At 49.4% G+C, this 15697-nt stretch overlaps 9 protein-coding genes across 9 annotated transcripts; 4 read left to right on the top strand and 5 right to left on the bottom strand.

The window, feature by feature from the left end:
- Nucleotides 1–24: 24 nt before the first annotated feature.
- Nucleotides 25–522, top strand: HO173_000353 (uncharacterized protein; the record flags this gene model as incomplete). The annotated part of the gene is made up of 1 exon (XM_037302303.1): nucleotides 25–522. One exon carries the CDS (start codon nucleotides 25–27, stop codon nucleotides 520–522), a length of 498 nt encoding a protein of 165 aa, XP_037170882.1.
- Nucleotides 523–1161: 639 nt separating this feature from the next.
- On the top strand, nucleotides 1162–4173 carry HO173_000352 (uncharacterized protein; the record flags this gene model as incomplete). Its single annotated transcript, XM_037302302.1, has 4 exons — nucleotides 1162–1210; nucleotides 1248–1435; nucleotides 1911–3834; nucleotides 3884–4173. 4 exons carry the CDS (start codon nucleotides 1162–1164, stop codon nucleotides 4171–4173), a joined length of 2451 nt encoding a protein of 816 aa, XP_037170881.1.
- Nucleotides 4174–4776: 603 nt separating this feature from the next.
- HO173_000351 (uncharacterized protein) lies at nucleotides 4777–5872 on the bottom strand (the record flags this gene model as incomplete). Its single annotated transcript, XM_037302301.1, has 2 exons — nucleotides 4777–5252; nucleotides 5320–5872. The coding sequence occupies 2 exons, from the start codon at nucleotides 5870–5872 to the stop codon at nucleotides 4777–4779; spliced, it is 1029 nt and encodes a 342-aa protein (XP_037170880.1).
- Nucleotides 5873–6057: 185 nt separating this feature from the next.
- Nucleotides 6058–6335, top strand: HO173_000350 (uncharacterized protein; the record flags this gene model as incomplete). Its single annotated transcript, XM_037302300.1, has 2 exons — nucleotides 6058–6063; nucleotides 6126–6335. 2 exons carry the CDS (start codon nucleotides 6058–6060, stop codon nucleotides 6333–6335), a joined length of 216 nt encoding a protein of 71 aa, XP_037170879.1.
- Nucleotides 6336–7123: 788 nt separating this feature from the next.
- Nucleotides 7124–7864, bottom strand: HO173_000349 (uncharacterized protein; the record flags this gene model as incomplete). The annotated part of the gene is made up of 5 exons (XM_037302299.1): nucleotides 7124–7130; nucleotides 7184–7353; nucleotides 7411–7581; nucleotides 7636–7727; nucleotides 7807–7864. The coding sequence occupies 5 exons, from the start codon at nucleotides 7862–7864 to the stop codon at nucleotides 7124–7126; spliced, it is 498 nt and encodes a 165-aa protein (XP_037170878.1).
- Nucleotides 7865–9248: 1384 nt separating this feature from the next.
- HO173_000348 (uncharacterized protein) lies at nucleotides 9249–11485 on the bottom strand (the record flags this gene model as incomplete). Its single annotated transcript, XM_037302298.1, has 4 exons — nucleotides 9249–10064; nucleotides 10115–10252; nucleotides 10303–11347; nucleotides 11427–11485. The coding sequence occupies 4 exons, from the start codon at nucleotides 11483–11485 to the stop codon at nucleotides 9249–9251; spliced, it is 2058 nt and encodes a 685-aa protein (XP_037170877.1).
- Nucleotides 11486–11893: 408 nt separating this feature from the next.
- Nucleotides 11894–12630, top strand: HO173_000347 (uncharacterized protein; the record flags this gene model as incomplete). Its single annotated transcript, XM_037302297.1, has 5 exons — nucleotides 11894–11930; nucleotides 11998–12187; nucleotides 12249–12394; nucleotides 12463–12551; nucleotides 12610–12630. The coding sequence occupies 5 exons, from the start codon at nucleotides 11894–11896 to the stop codon at nucleotides 12628–12630; spliced, it is 483 nt and encodes a 160-aa protein (XP_037170876.1).
- Nucleotides 12631–12770: 140 nt separating this feature from the next.
- Nucleotides 12771–13681, bottom strand: HO173_000346 (uncharacterized protein; the record flags this gene model as incomplete). Its single annotated transcript, XM_037302296.1, has 4 exons — nucleotides 12771–13317; nucleotides 13385–13471; nucleotides 13522–13593; nucleotides 13647–13681. 4 exons carry the CDS (start codon nucleotides 13679–13681, stop codon nucleotides 12771–12773), a joined length of 741 nt encoding a protein of 246 aa, XP_037170875.1.
- Nucleotides 13682–14306: 625 nt separating this feature from the next.
- HO173_000345 (uncharacterized protein) lies at nucleotides 14307–15202 on the bottom strand (the record flags this gene model as incomplete). Its single annotated transcript, XM_037302295.1, has 2 exons — nucleotides 14307–14768; nucleotides 14825–15202. The coding sequence occupies 2 exons, from the start codon at nucleotides 15200–15202 to the stop codon at nucleotides 14307–14309; spliced, it is 840 nt and encodes a 279-aa protein (XP_037170874.1).
- Between the last annotated feature and the right edge of the window lie 495 nt (nucleotides 15203–15697).

The following is a 15697-nucleotide window of genomic DNA, read 5'->3' as shown; positions in this document are numbered from 1 at the left end:
CACAAGACATATCTTGGGGGCAAAATGACCTTTCTACTCCCGAGACCTGTCTTGCAGATCCAACTTCTGTCTCAAATAGGCTTTGCTAACTCCGAATTCTGCGTAGACGGACAGCCATATGCAGTCAAGAAAATCAAAGCTCGGTCAAAATCCGCTTTAGACCCTGTGCTCAGCGAAGTGACAGTCCTGTCCCGCCTCAACCATCCGAACGTGGTCAGGTACTTTGCGGCATGGATAGATGATGGTATTGCGGTGGACGATCATATTAGTTCAGAATCGTCAGGGAATGAGACCCTGTCTTCGCTCACTAATGGGGGAAATAGACCCGTCTTACCGTCAAGTTCGAGGGGTCTCGACTTCATAAGCTCGAGCAACGCGCACGTTGTCTTCGGCAATGAAATTGACGCAGATACAATCGCGGAGGAATCCAGCCAAGATGAAGGCAGTGATGACGAGGACGCAGACCAGAGCTCTGGCAGTAGCCCCGGACCAATTGAGCCCGATAGTGACGGGAGTCGGTAAGAATATCCCCGTTATCGAAGCAGGATCCTGGTTAGGTTCTCAGGGACAGGCGATGTGGACAGTACTTTACATCCAGATGGAATACTGCAAACCAGAGGTAGGCTCCCTTTCGTTAACCATGTTCGAGGCACGCAGAATGGGACAAAAGCACCAATGATATCACGTCATCGCTGGCAGCGTATGAATGCTGATGATTATGGCGGGCCTCTTATCCTAAAATATGTCGCGCTATAAGATTCAATACATCCCAAGCTGCATTTACTGACAGGCCACTCTAGACTCTACGCGACCTTATCAACTCCGGTCTACATGCAAATGCTGCTGAAAGCTGGAGACTATTTCGGCAAATCGTTCAAGGATTAGTGCACATACACGCTGCTTCGATCGTCCACCGTGATCTTAAACCCGAAAACATATTCATTGATAGTACGTCACTCTGGCTTTCAGTTCTCCTCTCAATTTTGTCTACTCGGTATTTCTCACACTCCATGGCCGCTTGCCAAACCCTTTGTTGTCCTTTCGGGAAATACATGAAAAACGCATGTTATTCTTGGGACTAGTCTTCCTGATCTATGCACGCGTCGTTGCAATCGGCGTTTCAAGTCTCTCCGGATTCAAGGTTGTCGATTTTGGCCGGACATGCTAAGCTATTTCGCTGTTTTCTCAGAGGTTTCTCTTATTCTGCCTTGTAAAATTGCTTTAGTAACTCATTGTTGATTATGCAGGTGACGGCGACGTACGCATCGGCGACTTCGGTTTGGCAAGACCTGGCGACTACCGGACCTCTGTCAACAACCCTCGTACAGCAACAAGGGAAGTTTTTGGTAGCTTTACCAAGGACGTAGGCACTGCCTCCTATGTTGCGCCAGAAGTCCGATCGGCAGGGAATGGAAAGTACAATGAAAAGGCAGATGTAAGTGTCTTTCTTGGCTTTCTGCTTGGACAAAACCCGCTCGCCTGTCAAGATGCACCGCGATTCCTACCTCAATTTTGGGTGACGGCCCTCTATTTATGCTGTCACAAGGATTCCCGGAGCCTTTGCTGAAACCCATGAATTGAGGCCTAAATCCTACAGAGCGGTCGTCAAATCACAAAGAGTTCTGTGCGTCGATCCATTTTGAGGGTAAAAACCCTATGAAGAATGCTTTTTTAAGGCTCAAGCAAGCAAGAATGGCAGTTTAGAACTCAAGACTGTTCAGCAGGCTTCTAGGAATGCTGGCTCAACTGCCATACTACCCTATTCCACCGTGAACGGTAGCCAATGTCTGGATTTTGGAGATTTTTTGTTGTCCGAGCCTTATTGTTCCTCGAAACATCTGCGGCATCTACAACGTCGAGTCTTTCACACATAGCCCTTTTCGTAGTTTATGCTAACGTCTTGACATCAGATGTACTCCTTAGGCGTGATACTTCTCGAGATGAATGTTCCTTTCTTCACGGGTATGGAGCGGGCCGAGACGCTGGAATTGTTGCAGAAAGAGGACCATGCGCTTCCCTCGGCCCTAGACAATACAGAAAAAGCAACTCAAGCAGTGATTTTTATGTCGTTGATCCAGCACAAGTCAACCCACAGACCCAGCAGTTCGGAACTTCTTCAAAGCGGTCAGATTCCAGTCCAAGATGAAGATGAATCCTTTCGCATGGCACGCCGGCTTCTAGCCGATCGAACTTCACACTTTCGGTCACAATTCATCAACAGTCTGTTCAACGAGAGGCATGCGATAGACAATTCGTCAAGTACAATGAGCATCGCACCTACGGATCCGATGCGGGCAGTCACGTTGCTCGAGGATGTAAGGGCTATGTCACGGTCTTTACCCGACGACTTGGATCTTCAGGCCATGGTTAGAGAAAGACTGACAGCAATTTTTCATCGCCATGGCGCCGTTGAAAGAACGGACAGCCCGGCTCTGTTCCCATATCACTCTTGCTATCCGTCAGCAGATGTCGTTCAGTTCCTTTCTCCCACGGGTAAAGTCATGCAGTTACCGTATGACCTAATACTACCGAATGCCATGTTGTTGGCTCGACACTCTAGACCAGAACCGAAAACTTTCGTCTTTGACAACGTGTATCGGGTCGATCATTTACGGGATCAGCCCAAGATATTTGGGGAAGCTAACTTCGATATTGTGTCAGAAAATAGCCTCAACCTTGCGCTTCGTGAGGCTGAAGTACTCAAAGTCATTGATGAGATCCTTGACACATTCCCGAGCTTGGCATCGGTGCAGATGTGCTACCATATTAATCATGCGCAATTACTAGATGCCATCCTGCGTTTCTGCGATGTCGAGGTTTCGAAATGGCCTGCCGTCAAAGAAACGGTCAGCAAGCTTCATACAGGGGAGTGGACCTTTGCAAAAGTAAGGCACGAATTACGTGGACCTTCCATTGCTGTTGCTGCGACTTCACTGGATGAGCTTGAACGCTTTGATTTCCGAGATACACTGGAAAAGGCTATTGCGAGGATTCGGTCAATCATCAAAGACACTGCTGATCTTGAGTCGGCATTTGCTCACATGCAGGCCGTCATCACTTACCTGGTCCGCTTCAATGTCAAGCGAAAGGTGTACCTCAATCCGTTAAGCAGCTACAATGAGAATTTCTACCGTGGAAATCTGTTATTCCAATGTCTCTACGACCAGAAGAAGAGATCGGTCCTTGCCGCTGGAGGCCGCTATGATCATCTTATCCACGATCACCAGCTTATCACGTCAAGGAAGAACCACGTCTATGCTGTAGGGTTTCAGCTTGCTTGGACAGGGCTTTGCGCGGATATGGTGAGTTACCTCAAGAGGGGAACGAAATCAAAGGCCAAGAGGAAGTCTCAATCTCTAATCGGTCTGGCGTGGAGCAAGAGACGATGCGATGTTCTTATCGATAGTTTCGACCAAGCTCACCTCGACTCGGTCGGTGTCGATATACTGCACGAGCTTTGGTCAAATGGTATCAGCGCAGAGCTTGCAGAGGAAGACCACGGTACCAAAGCCGAGAACATATTTGCGAAAAGCAAAGAAAGCCGTCAAGACCATAGCTGGGTTGTGTTGATCAAGTCGGAGGATTCAATGAAAGTCAAATCAATCAGCAGAAAGGATGAGATCGAGATCCGACTATCAGATCTCACTGGACATCTTCGTGGCGAAATTCGTGAGCGAGACAGACTAGAAGGCCGGACACCAAGAGTATCAATACAACATCAAAGCAGCCAACAGGACGTGAACGGAACTGAGACCGATCGTGAAGTAGATATAAAAGTTCTGATGTCACAGAATAAGGGCAAGAAGGTTAATCGAAAGACTATCGTGGAAGAGGGTGAGTTTTCCGCAACCTTTTCCGACTCTACATGTGCTAACCGTGTTAGCCCAACAACATAGGGCGGAATATCTCCAGAATTGTGCAGATGGCCCTATCGTAGCCATTGAAACCAAGGACGACATCTTCGAGGGGATAATCGACACACGCCTCTCAGATCCTGAATCATGGAAGAAGTTCATTCAAAGCGCTGCTCCAGGCGAGCGCCAGTACCTCGGACAGCTGCACAATCTACTCAAAACCATGGCAAAAGAGGCCGTACCTGGGAACTCAACCGCGGTTGTCTACAATTTCCGTACAAAGGCGTGCATCTCGTATAACCTGGGGAAGGCATCCTAATGATAGTATGGACAGGTTTGCTTGCTATTGACCCCCAAAATGACGTTGGAACTAGGTCTATTGCCAGCATAATTTCCTTTTCCGTGCTTGAATCAGAGGTACAGGTATTATGTCCTGAGACCCGCCACCGGTGTTTTTGTGGCGTGATATTTCAATCATGCAAGCATAGCGGTGCTTATACCCAGGGTATCCATCTGACGTTGTTTCATCAGAGTAGTTGTTGACTCAAGGTCATTGTCCCTCCTACCTTAATCCATATGTAGACAAAAGCGCCAGCATAGCGATACGTAGACCAAATGTCTACGTCTTATTCTCTATATCTCTACGCTAGTCAATTTCAACGGGGCATAGGCGTCGATGACTGTGTCAACGTCAAGCTCTTGACCACTGCAATTGCACTCTCCTTGGGTATCACTGTAAAAGTCTCAATCGCTATCATCAGCGCTGTCATAGCCCACCAAAGGACCTGCTGGTGCTGCAGCCGGCGCAACTGTCCGGGTTGCCCCTGCGTTGCTCGAAGTATGCTTCTGTAGGGCCGTCAAAGTTGAATTTGAGAGGATACCCTTCTCTCCTTCAGCCGCTGCTTCACCGTCCTGACCATTCTCAATAAGGTATCTCTCCTCCCCCTTCGAGCGTAGTCTGTCCTCCACCACCTTCCAGCTCCCTACTCCGAGCATACCACACCTGATCGGGCGCCTCGTAACCCTCAAGCCCGAAGCCGGCTTCAATCCTCTTGCGCCGCTTGGCATCGGGATCCCTACCCTCAATCTCCCTGACAAATTCTTCTGGCAAAGCCCTCCTGACCGCCTCGGCAGCTTGCTCTTCGATCTTTCTCGCTTCCCTCTTTTGCGCCATGGGATTCGGATCCACAGTCGCCCATCGTACATTCAGAATCTCGCTGTGATCTAGGCTTTGATGCGCCATAGCTTCCTTTGCGAATTGGCTGTTTGCTTCATTGGTGTAAGTGACGAAGGCAACGCCTCGGGCGGTAAGACAACGTATGCGGTCAACTTGGCCCCACTCCGCGAAGTGACGAGCTACCACTTCTTCGATGTCGTCTGTGACGTGTATCCTGCCAACTGTAAAGATGTTTTAGTTTCGTACGGGCAACTATACGCACATACAAAAAGGATAGAAGACACACACCGTAGAGCGTCCTGTTCTGCCGCATGAAGCTACCGACGCCGCCCATGTCGTCCCGGTAATCGCTATGCTTGTCTCTCCCGAAGCAGTCGACATTTGGGTTGAAGGTATCGAACAGGCCGGGTAAGCGGTGTAAGTACTCGCACTCTTGTCCTCGGGGACATAGTCCCTTTGCGAAGAACAGACAGAAATAGCTCCCGGCTACCTTGTCCGCTCTTGTGTAACCGGAGTCTTTAGCTATGTTGCAGCGACCAGGAGCTGCGGTCTTGGAGAGATATTTGTCTTCGCGGTCGCCGCCTGACCACTTGTTGAACCAGATGTTGAAGATGGTCCCTGTTTGAGGCGGCGGTTCATGTTTGAGGGATGAAGGATCAACTTGAGGTCGAGCTGGCCGCCTTTTCTTTCGTATTATCCTCTTGGTCTTTTTCTGTTCCGGGTCTGGGGTTTCGGAGGCTGGTGCTAGGTCTGTGGTGTTGTTCGCAGTGGTGAGGTCGGTTGATGTGAGGGCGGATGAAGGTACTAGACCGCTATCTGGGGACTGAGAGGGTGAGTCCATGGTGAGCGATCCTGATGGCGGGCTTTGGTTTACAGTCATCAGTTCGAGTGTCGAAACTCTGGACAAACCGGTCTTGGCAGTCGCGCCACTTCTTAGTCTAAGCGAGCTAGGACTTCCCACACAAATCTCGCCAACATCACAACGATCCTCCACAGCGACGAGAAGCATCTTCGCAAAATTTCACAATGCCTGTAAGCGACAATTTAATTATGATCTCATGATTCAAAACTCTCTGCTGATTGAATCAATGCAGTCTCACAAGTCCTTCCGCACGAAGCAAAAGCTCGCCAAAGCGCAGAAGCAGAATCGCCCAATCCCACAATGGATCCGTCTACGCACTGGCAATACCATCCGGTTCGTGCTTGCTCATGCTACACTCCCTGAACGCTTGTGTAAAGGGCCAGCATCCAGTGCGACGCGGCCGCGGCCCATGTGCAGGGATGTTGGTGAGGACGAAGGCTGACTCTGGGTGGTCTACAGGTACAACGCAAAGCGAAGACATTGGCGCAAGACGAGGATCGGTATCTAGATCAAAAGGTGGAGGAGCAGGGACTGTTGCGGAGGACAAGTAGGTTTTGATGGCTTGATGGATGGAGGCTGTGGATCGCTCTGGGCTTCTGCTGGAAGAACCCTGTCGGACAGTCATGTAATCCGAACATTACGGGTAGCAAGTCAAAAAAGACTTGCAGCAGGCACATGATGAAATAACAAGCTTTGCTATCAAACCGTGGCCATTGTGATGCATGAAGTAAGCTATGTGAGACGAATTGCTACGGACTTCGAAGCCCAGGGACTCCAAGTGGATCGGCGACGAGACCGACAAGCACCACCCAATGTTTCGTATTCTTTGCCAGTAAATGCTCTGGAGACAAGTCCAAATGCTGGCTCTACACACAACAGCTTCACAAGCCGATGACTTCTCATACCATAGTGAGGGCTCCAATCGAGGGTGCAAAAGATTTCTACTTGATGGGTATCTATCTTGCACGAGCACTCTTTTGAATTGTTCACGGGGCCACCATTTAGACGTGACTTTGACTAACACCGAAATCAGAACCTTTGTCGGCAAGGCCACCCCATTTCTCGTAAAGCATGCATGCAATTGAGCCACAAACAACCGACCACTGTCAACGCCTTGCATCAATGAATCGTAAGCGGCCATGCCGAGCCATGCCGCCTCCAGCAAATTAACGTGCGAATGATGCAAGGCACATTAATCGATGTCGATCTGAAGGCCGAAGGGCACAGCACTCAGCGACTATGATTGGAGTCAGTAGGTTGATTCAGCAGGAGATCATGTTGTGAACTTACTCCTCGGCCCACTCGTTCTCACGACGAATCTGATCTTCCTCCTCGGGCGTGAAGTCGTTCTGGATATTGAAGGTTTTGCGGATCTCTTCGGGGGACTTGCCCTTAATCATGTTAGCGACGGTCTTGCAGCCGACGTCGAGGAGAGCTTTGATGTCGAGGTAGTTGGCAGCCTAGGTAGAGCAATGTATTAGACTAGAAATTCAGGTAACACAGGGCAGTTAACCTACCAAGATGATCTCGAACAGCATCTCCTGGTCCACCTGCATGAATTTTTGGTCCCACTCTTCGATGTCGGTGGTCTTCTTGCGCGAATCGGCATCATCATCATTCGTCGCAGGAGGGTCACCCTTGTGGTGGACACACCACTCGATCACTTTGTTGAGGACGGCCTCGTTGACCTACGGTGGTCATTTAGTCTCCTGTAGCGGCTTGACAAGTTGTTGGGAGCTTACGTTGGGAATAGGAATGGCCTCGGTCATAGCCTGTTCGCCTATGTCCTCCATCATGTTCTTAATAAGCACCGAACGCTCAGCGACATCACGATCTATGCGCGGTGTTAACAAAGCCCGTGGTATAATCCTTGAGGGAGACGGTATGACAGGTAGGGAAGGGTTGAAACATACCGACAGTGATCTCAGCGCTGTCGGAGCTCATGAGCTTGATCTTCTGCATCTCAGCCATAGTGATGGTAGTGAATGAGAGTGAATAGTAGTAAACTGATGAGTTTGGTGACACCAGTGGTATGTGAGACTTGACTCAATGTGATGTAAGTCAAGAGGCCGAAGATGTTTGTGAGATACGTGGGAGATCTGTGTGGAAGGAGAAGAAAGAAGAAGTAAGAAGTAAGAAGTTGAAAGAGGGAAGGAGGGGGTGGGGGGGGGGGAATTGTTTTAAGTAGTGGCAGTAGCAGTGGCAGTGGCAGTGGCAGTGGCAGTGGCAGATGAATGATGAGCTTGTGTTAAAGTAGTGCAAGTAACGTGTTAAAGAATAAAGAATAAAAAAAGAGGATTTTGGAAAGTCGGAGGACAAGCAGAGCATAAAGTCGCTTCTGCCGCCTAGCCCGCCCGCCGCACGCGGTTACAGACATTGTGACAACTTGCTCAACTGAATTGTGTCAACTTGATATAAATATAGGTCAATGTGTTATTGTTTATTATTCCCTGAAGCTTTCCTTTCTTCCATCACCAAAAAAACCTGGTGATACACAGCGATCCTGTTATATAACTGTAATGGTGTGCTACAATGTCATAGTCTTCTTTACTGACTGTTCCCAATAAGTCAAGACGGGTCGGGTCCCAGGTAACCCCAATCTCACTCTATCCTCCAATGTTATCATGCTACTCTACAGCTATCTGGCAATAAGAAACGTGCAGTCTTAGACGCTACCCAAGACTGTGTACTCATAGCACATTCCACAAACATCCCGCGAATTCTTCTATGTACGAAATGCGAATACATATTCAGCAAACACGGTTCATGTTTGCTGCCACGTCTTCAAGTCTCTGCATTATGTTTGACTTTGCGAACAGTATGAACTGTTACAAGAGCATCTTGAAATACACAGGACACGGAAATCTGCCTGTAGATGGTGATGATCGTGTGGGCAGTCACGCTGAACAGAGATTGCGACTTCCGTCCCCGCTGCTGCGTATCAGCCCGATTACCTGTCAAGTGGCGCCACCAGGGCCGAGAGAATCGCTGTCTTGGGTACAAGCTGTGACGGCGAAAAGAGTGGACGTTGACCTGTATTCCGAGCCTGCTGTTGCAGGGAGCAAGACAGGGGAGCAATGGGCACAGCGAAGGACAAGATGTAAACATCAAGGAAATAACTCTTCCGGCACGCAATGATGGGTGCCACTTCGAGCTATGAGCTACTTCCAGGCATGATTGAAATAATGACTATGAAACGCTCGACCGCTTCTATGCACCTTTTTCCCTTGTCATCATGAACAGCATTGCTCGGTCTCTGTAACGCCTCGCTTCGTAATCCCTAGGTAATCAATCCATGCATGTATTGCCTCTGTACCTTGCCTTATCACACTGCCAGCCTAAACCGCGGGATACTTCATGTTGCATCATTCATCTTGACGTCACCATCAGCTTGGTCGTCAAGCGGTGTTTCGCCTTTCGCAGCTTTCATTCTTGCCTCTTCCAGAACCCGCGCGAAGCCACTCTTTGCTTTGGGTGCGTCTCCTGAAGTCCCTCTCATGAAAAGCTCATCATTCTGATACTGCTCCTTTCTTTCCACCCGTCTAGTCAGAAACAGCGTGGCAGCCCTACCATTTGCGGCCCGTAATCGTTGAATTTCCATATCGTATGCCGTTTCGTAGATATTGGTCTCTGCTGCTGGCGGCGACTCGCTCACGCAGGGTGGTGAGGGGGTCCGGGAGCTGCCGCCAGGCCCGAGTCCAAGGTAGAGATGGTCGGAAAGAGGATCATGTGCTTGACCTCTGCCACCGTGAGGACCGGGCATGGGTGCAGTGGATGCATGCACTGGTGGTCGGTGGGCTTGCGGGTGGGCATTGTTTGTCCTTTTGTTGTTCGTAGCACTTGATGGGGACTGCTCAGGATCGTGTTCAGAGAAGCGTTTTGTTGGACTTGTTGGAGAGTATGCGATGGCGGTATCTTCTCGGTCTGCCAGTGACTTTTCAAACCCATCCAAATCAACATCTCTGTGAACACCTTCTGCCACCAGTGCTTGTTCGATAGGCCTTCGGTCATGGGTATCAACGCTTCGGGTCTTGTGAAATAATGGTCGCTTCTCAGGCCTGGACATGGACAACGGCGGTTGTACCATTCGTGTGTCTTTGCCTAGGATTCCTTGCAGACCTGAAGGTCTCTTATGAGCTATAATGTTTTTGAATCGCTTTACTGCTTTCATCTATCACGGGGTCAGCGTTACCGCACCCTGACTTCGAGAGAAGCACATACGAGGACGAGTATGTTGCTGAGATTGCCTGTAATAGCCTGGTTTTTTTCCTCTTCTGTCGGAGGCTCGACAAGATTCGCGGTGTTCTCCTCTGCCGATAGGAGAGGGTCTTTACCATCCCTCGTTACCCATGGATGCTCCTGACCTCTATCAGCAATGTCTTCTACGCTTGCTTCCCTTATTTACCTACCCGCAGCGCGTCCATTTTGATCCTCGTGACCGGATTCTTATCGAGTATCCTCTCCATCAGATCCTTGAAATTGTCGTCAATAGTCGGGCCACGGGTTAAATCAACGTCGTCATTTTTGATCGATTCGTACAGCTGCAGAACCCCTGGTTGCTCGAAAGGTATCCGCCCAAAGCGTAAGCAATATAGAGTCACACCCATGGACCAAATATCTGCGGCCTTGCCAGAGATGCCTCCGTGTTTGGCGACGCACAATTCTGGTGGTAAGAAGGCCGGTGACCCAGCTGACTTCGCGGTCGTCATATCTGAATGTTTCTCGAATATTTCGGAGACGCCAAAGTCTACAATCTTGAGTACATCATCTTCCGTCAATAGCAAATTGTCAGGCTTGATATCACGATGAACGACTCCTTGGGCATGCAGATACTCGATTCCAAGTATGAGGTCCCGAAACCAGCATCTGCAGCTCTCGTCATCATATGGGTCCGCCTGCTCCTCCATTCCGACTTTCATGATCACCCCCTTCTTGCACATTTCAAGAACCATATACAGCGAGTCCTCATTCGGGTCATCCAGAACTTCTATCAAAGATACTAAGTTATCGTGATTGAGTTTCTTCATGACCGCAATCTCTTCCTTGATAAGGAACAGAGGATTTCCGTCTCCTTCCTGATCAGTGATATTTGAAGACGAGTTTCGGTGCATTGGAGAATTGAAGCCTACACCCGCAGCCAGATGGCCAGTTCTGCGCGGTCCTCCATGAGGTCGACGCAGGATGTTGGACTGTGCGCGTTTCCGTAGTCGAGATTTTGAGAACTCTTTCACGGCATATTCAATGCCATGCTGGTCAACAGCAAGGTGGACTGCGCCAAAGGAGCCCCTTCCTATCTCTTGCTTTATTATGTACTGGTTGATCCGATGTATTGCACCGCCCTCATCCTGGCTGTTGGTGTACTCTGAGCGTGCATGTAATGTTTCCTTGACCTCTTTAGCACTTGATTGTTTGCGCTGGTGGTGTCTGATTGGGCTTTCGTAGGCTGGGGTGGACCTGCATGGGGGAGGGACGTATTAGCTACGCGAGTCATTGGGAAGCATACAATAGAACATAGAACATACATGTGCCTTACAGTTGCAGGTCGGGTGCCATCGCCCTCACCGGTGCTTGGAACGTCAATTGCAATGCCATGGGAGGGCACAATCCCCGCTTTATCTTCTACCGAAATTTCTTTTTAGGGGTGGGAGGCATTGGGTAATAGTGTGCAGGAGATGAGGTTCAAAGAAGAGGACAAGTAATGCATAGTCAGCGTCAAAAGCTCAAGTATGTACAGAGGGATGAAGTATATACACAGCTCATCGAAAGCCTTGCTGAACCTCAACCAGTGGGGAAAGATCGAACGTTGCCAAGACAAATCTCGGCCGGAACTCGGGAAGAGAGCCGGAGGTGCGAGGTGCCTGGTGCTTTTCTCTGGTAGTGCGTCGGCCCGTTGAAAGACCGATGCCAGTGGTGCCAGTGCTAAATGCTAGTACTTCAAAGTGTCTCGAGTGTGACGCTTTGTATGAAAACAATTGTTGACTATTGCTCAAGGTCGCCAGTATGGTGGTCTATTCCTTCTATGTGTTTGATCGCCATGGTACGTTGATCGTTATGGATCACTTGGGCTCAATATCCGACTATTCAGCAGCTAATATGCCCCATAGCCGAATGCATATACAAAAAACGATGGGCACCTCGACCAGGGTCTTCCTCAAAAGCACCTCAGGCGAACGGTGTTCTGGACGTTCAATCACCATTCAAGGGTCTCAGCGTTGAGGATGATGCCAAATTGGTGTTCGGCACAATATTCTCTTTGAGAAACATGGTCAGGAAGCTAGGCGGCCCAGATGACAAGTACGCAGCTTTCGAGGGAAGGAGAGTTGAAAAGCCAGGATACTGATGGTTGGAAGTAAAGCTTCATCTCCTATCGGACGGGTCACTACAAGCTGCACTACTACGAAACTCCAACTTCTTTGAAATTCGTCATGGTCACGGATACGAAGACGAACAATTTGAGGATTGTCTTGCATCAGATATATGTTAGTCTCTATGTGGAGTACGGTACGTCATAAGCAAGCACGGCGAAGAAGTTCGAGTGGATGGAATAGGCCAGTCTGACTTTGATCCAGTGATCAAGAATCCGCTTTCGCCTGTCGAGCACCCAGGAGGCATTGGTGTGAATTGCGAGCTTTTCGAGCTCGGTGTCGAACAGTTCGTGGTGAGTAATACTGAATGAGTTCTTGTCTTGCTCCGGCGCTGATAAAGGCCCCGTGTAGACTGCATCACTTCAGAATTGAGTGCATGCAATTAGGCCAGGTTCACAACTTTAGGCCAGCAGCAAGGCCATTATGCGGACTTTCTGCTTCCTCCTAGGATCGCCCCAGCCTCTCATTTTGCTAAAGCAGCGCTCGAACTTCCTCTGCGTTAAACGAGGGACTCAATAGAACGATTCCACCATGGTATCCTTATTGGTCGTATTGATCGAGCTGGGACCCATTCCCTCACCCAAGCGGAACACGCTCTCCACGACACTGAGCTCGGTAGCAGTCGTATCCAACCCTGTCACCGCCATCCAGTCATTCACCACCATTCCTGCACCTACGACGGATGATCCTCGATTCACACTACCTGCCACCAAAGGTACCTGGAGCAAGCTGGACAGCTCATCTTGATCTTGTATCGAGGTTTTGGGATGTACTATCCCGCCTTGGTTCGAGAGGGCCATGTACGACCCAACAAGAACATTGTCCGCGATCGTTTGGCGAAAAACTTCGACACCCAGAACATCTGCAATGATCTCCTCGGTTTCCCGCTCAATATCAGGATGCACCAAAGCCACGTGATCATTCGCGCATATCACGTTGCCTAATGCAGACAGTCTCTCTTCGATCCGCTGTATCTTGACCTCGTCCGGTATTGAATTTCGAAGATGTTGCAGCTCTTGGTCTGTGGTAGATGTCGGTACTAGGAGACCCTTTCGATTGCTTGACAACAAAAGCAGGCTCCGTTAATATTGGACATAAATGGACTCCAAATATCAGATTCACGCACCCTGCGGTCAATCTCCCAATTATCCTTGTGCCTGCAATCGTAGTACGACATATTGGTACGACATCTTGCAACTCTGCTTCGAAAACACTAGCTCGCAATGTCAGCCATGCATTTTCTTGGTTAGGAAGCCAGCGCACCTGTAGAAGTTCTCGCTGGCTCCGATGGCAACAAGGGCGTAAGCGTTCGTGAGAGTTGAAAAGACACCGACTCTAAGACCTTGGATTAGCAGGAACTCAGTACGGACTTGAGCAATAGCACTCACTCATTCGAGTTCTCGAATTGAGCACGCACAGCCATGGTGGGGTGTAAATTGGGCTAAAAGTTGGTCTCGGAATTCTGACAGTGGAGGCAGAGACGAAGTTGCCTTTACCGAATGAAGAGAAAGGAAGTGACGATTGTCCAACGTATAAGTTGAAAGGTATGAAGAATACAGTAGAGCTGTTTTTCAGAGAGTAGATGTCTGGAGCTTCAAATGTTAGTGTTGCTTGGTGGGGGGCAAAGACCCTAGGTACTTTAGCTTTGCTGATGCCAAGACAAGTCGGAGTCACAGTCTCACGGAGGCCGACCTTCCCATTTTCCGTTTGGAGAATAATGAGTCAAATTTAGCGGCGAGGAGAGGAGTCATTATTTTCCCGCTTCTGTAGAATGATGCAAACCCTCCATTGTAGATGTGTAACAAATTGCTATAGGACGCTCGATGCTCGGATTCCGTCTCCCGTTCTTGAGGAAGTAGAGTAGCTACTTCTTTTTTTCCTCGGGTACCCAATAAAGGTAATCGATGACCTCCTAAATGACCATGAAATGCTGAAAATGACTGTAGGTGCTGTAGAGTAGATCCACGTCCTCCCCCTCGATCTGATAAGTTCCAATGCTTCTCCTCTCTGACCCATCTGCCCGCAACGACTCCCCCAGTATCCTTCCCTCAAGCCATCCCCACGTTACCCTCCCCTGCCTCGAAATACGCTAGCTTCCCCATCCCTCCAATCCAGGTGCTGTCCGGTCTCTTGTCCTCTCTTTCACTGTGCAATTCCATCCGATGGCCCCTCGCGCCTGACTCAATCATCTCAGCTTGGATATAATTGTATGGACGGGGAAGGATGCGGCCCTGGCTCGCCATCTCAGAATCCGCATGCTTCCGATTCGTCCAATCGTCCCACATGACCTTGGTGCTCCAATAGAAATGCTGTTTCGCGCTCGCTTGTGTGTCTTTGTACCTCGCGATATTGTTCCCGTTGGGATCGGGGCTTCTGTGTGTGCGTTTGTTGGAGCCTTGTCCAAGGTTCTCGAGGTCGGCGCCCAGTCCATTCGCTATCTGGACTACCCGTGTCATATAAGAGAGTCTGAGGTGGGTGAGACTGCTTTCACGGATCTCATCAACCTTTTTCTGTTGGGGACGATCAGTCGAATGTCTGCTGTCATGATTCAAGAGAGATCAACTACCCTGTATTGGTTCTCGATCGTGGTCATTTCCTGAAGTGTCTCATGCTGGACCGATACCGCCTTCAACTCTCGATGGGTCTCATGATAGGCAACGCGGCGTGCAATATCCGAACCTCGGACCTTCTCGAGCTCTACAACCAGAGCGTCGTATTGTGCTTTGCGGCGTCCGTCTTTGTCATACGTAGCGTGGCCCATTTGCTGCGAAGTCCGCCCCGCCATTTCGGCCAATGCTGGTCTTAGAGCCTTAGCAACACCCGCGAATTTCACCTTCAGCTCCCCGATCTGCTGGACTTTGGCCTCCATTTCGGCGCATTTTGTGATAATGCGTGGGTTCTTAGCCGGTCCAGCGGCCTTCTTCTTGCCTTTCTTGGAATCCATTTCTGTATCTGGATGGTCAGCAAATGGACCTAACTCGTGGAAAATGATGTTCCTGAGCAAAGTTACTAAGGTATAGGGGCCCTCGCAATGACGCCGCAAGCATGCCCGAGATACAGCAGATGCAGCAAGCATACTAGGGAACGAGCCGATGCAATGGTGTGGAGAGTGAGGCTTAGTGCAAGCCAATAGCCTGCCGCAAAAGGCAAAAACCCATTAAAAATACATACCAGGATGGATGTGCGTGTTGGAGAAACTTCGAGACTAGTTGTACACCCTCTGCAGTATTGGGAACAAAGCTGCTAAGGATTTTGTGTTGATGTATGAGGTGAGGATTTGCAGTAGAGACAAGTTGTAAAATCGAGAAACAGTACGGACAAGAAAATTTCCAACTAGCAGGATTATTCGGGAACATTCCGATTGTTGTGTGTGTTGAGCGAAGGTGGCTGGTCAACAATAGGATGTTTGTTATTGTCATTAGGAGGTCAATGTCAAAGA

This window comes from Letharia columbiana (assembly GCF_014066305.1).
Source record: "Letharia columbiana isolate WasteWater2 chromosome Unknown Sc0000000_s0, whole genome shotgun sequence".
Taxonomy (NCBI): domain Eukaryota; kingdom Fungi; phylum Ascomycota; class Lecanoromycetes; order Lecanorales; family Parmeliaceae; genus Letharia; species Letharia columbiana.
Note: the sequence above shows the minus strand (reverse complement) of the source record. Positions and strands in the feature narration are given on the sequence as shown.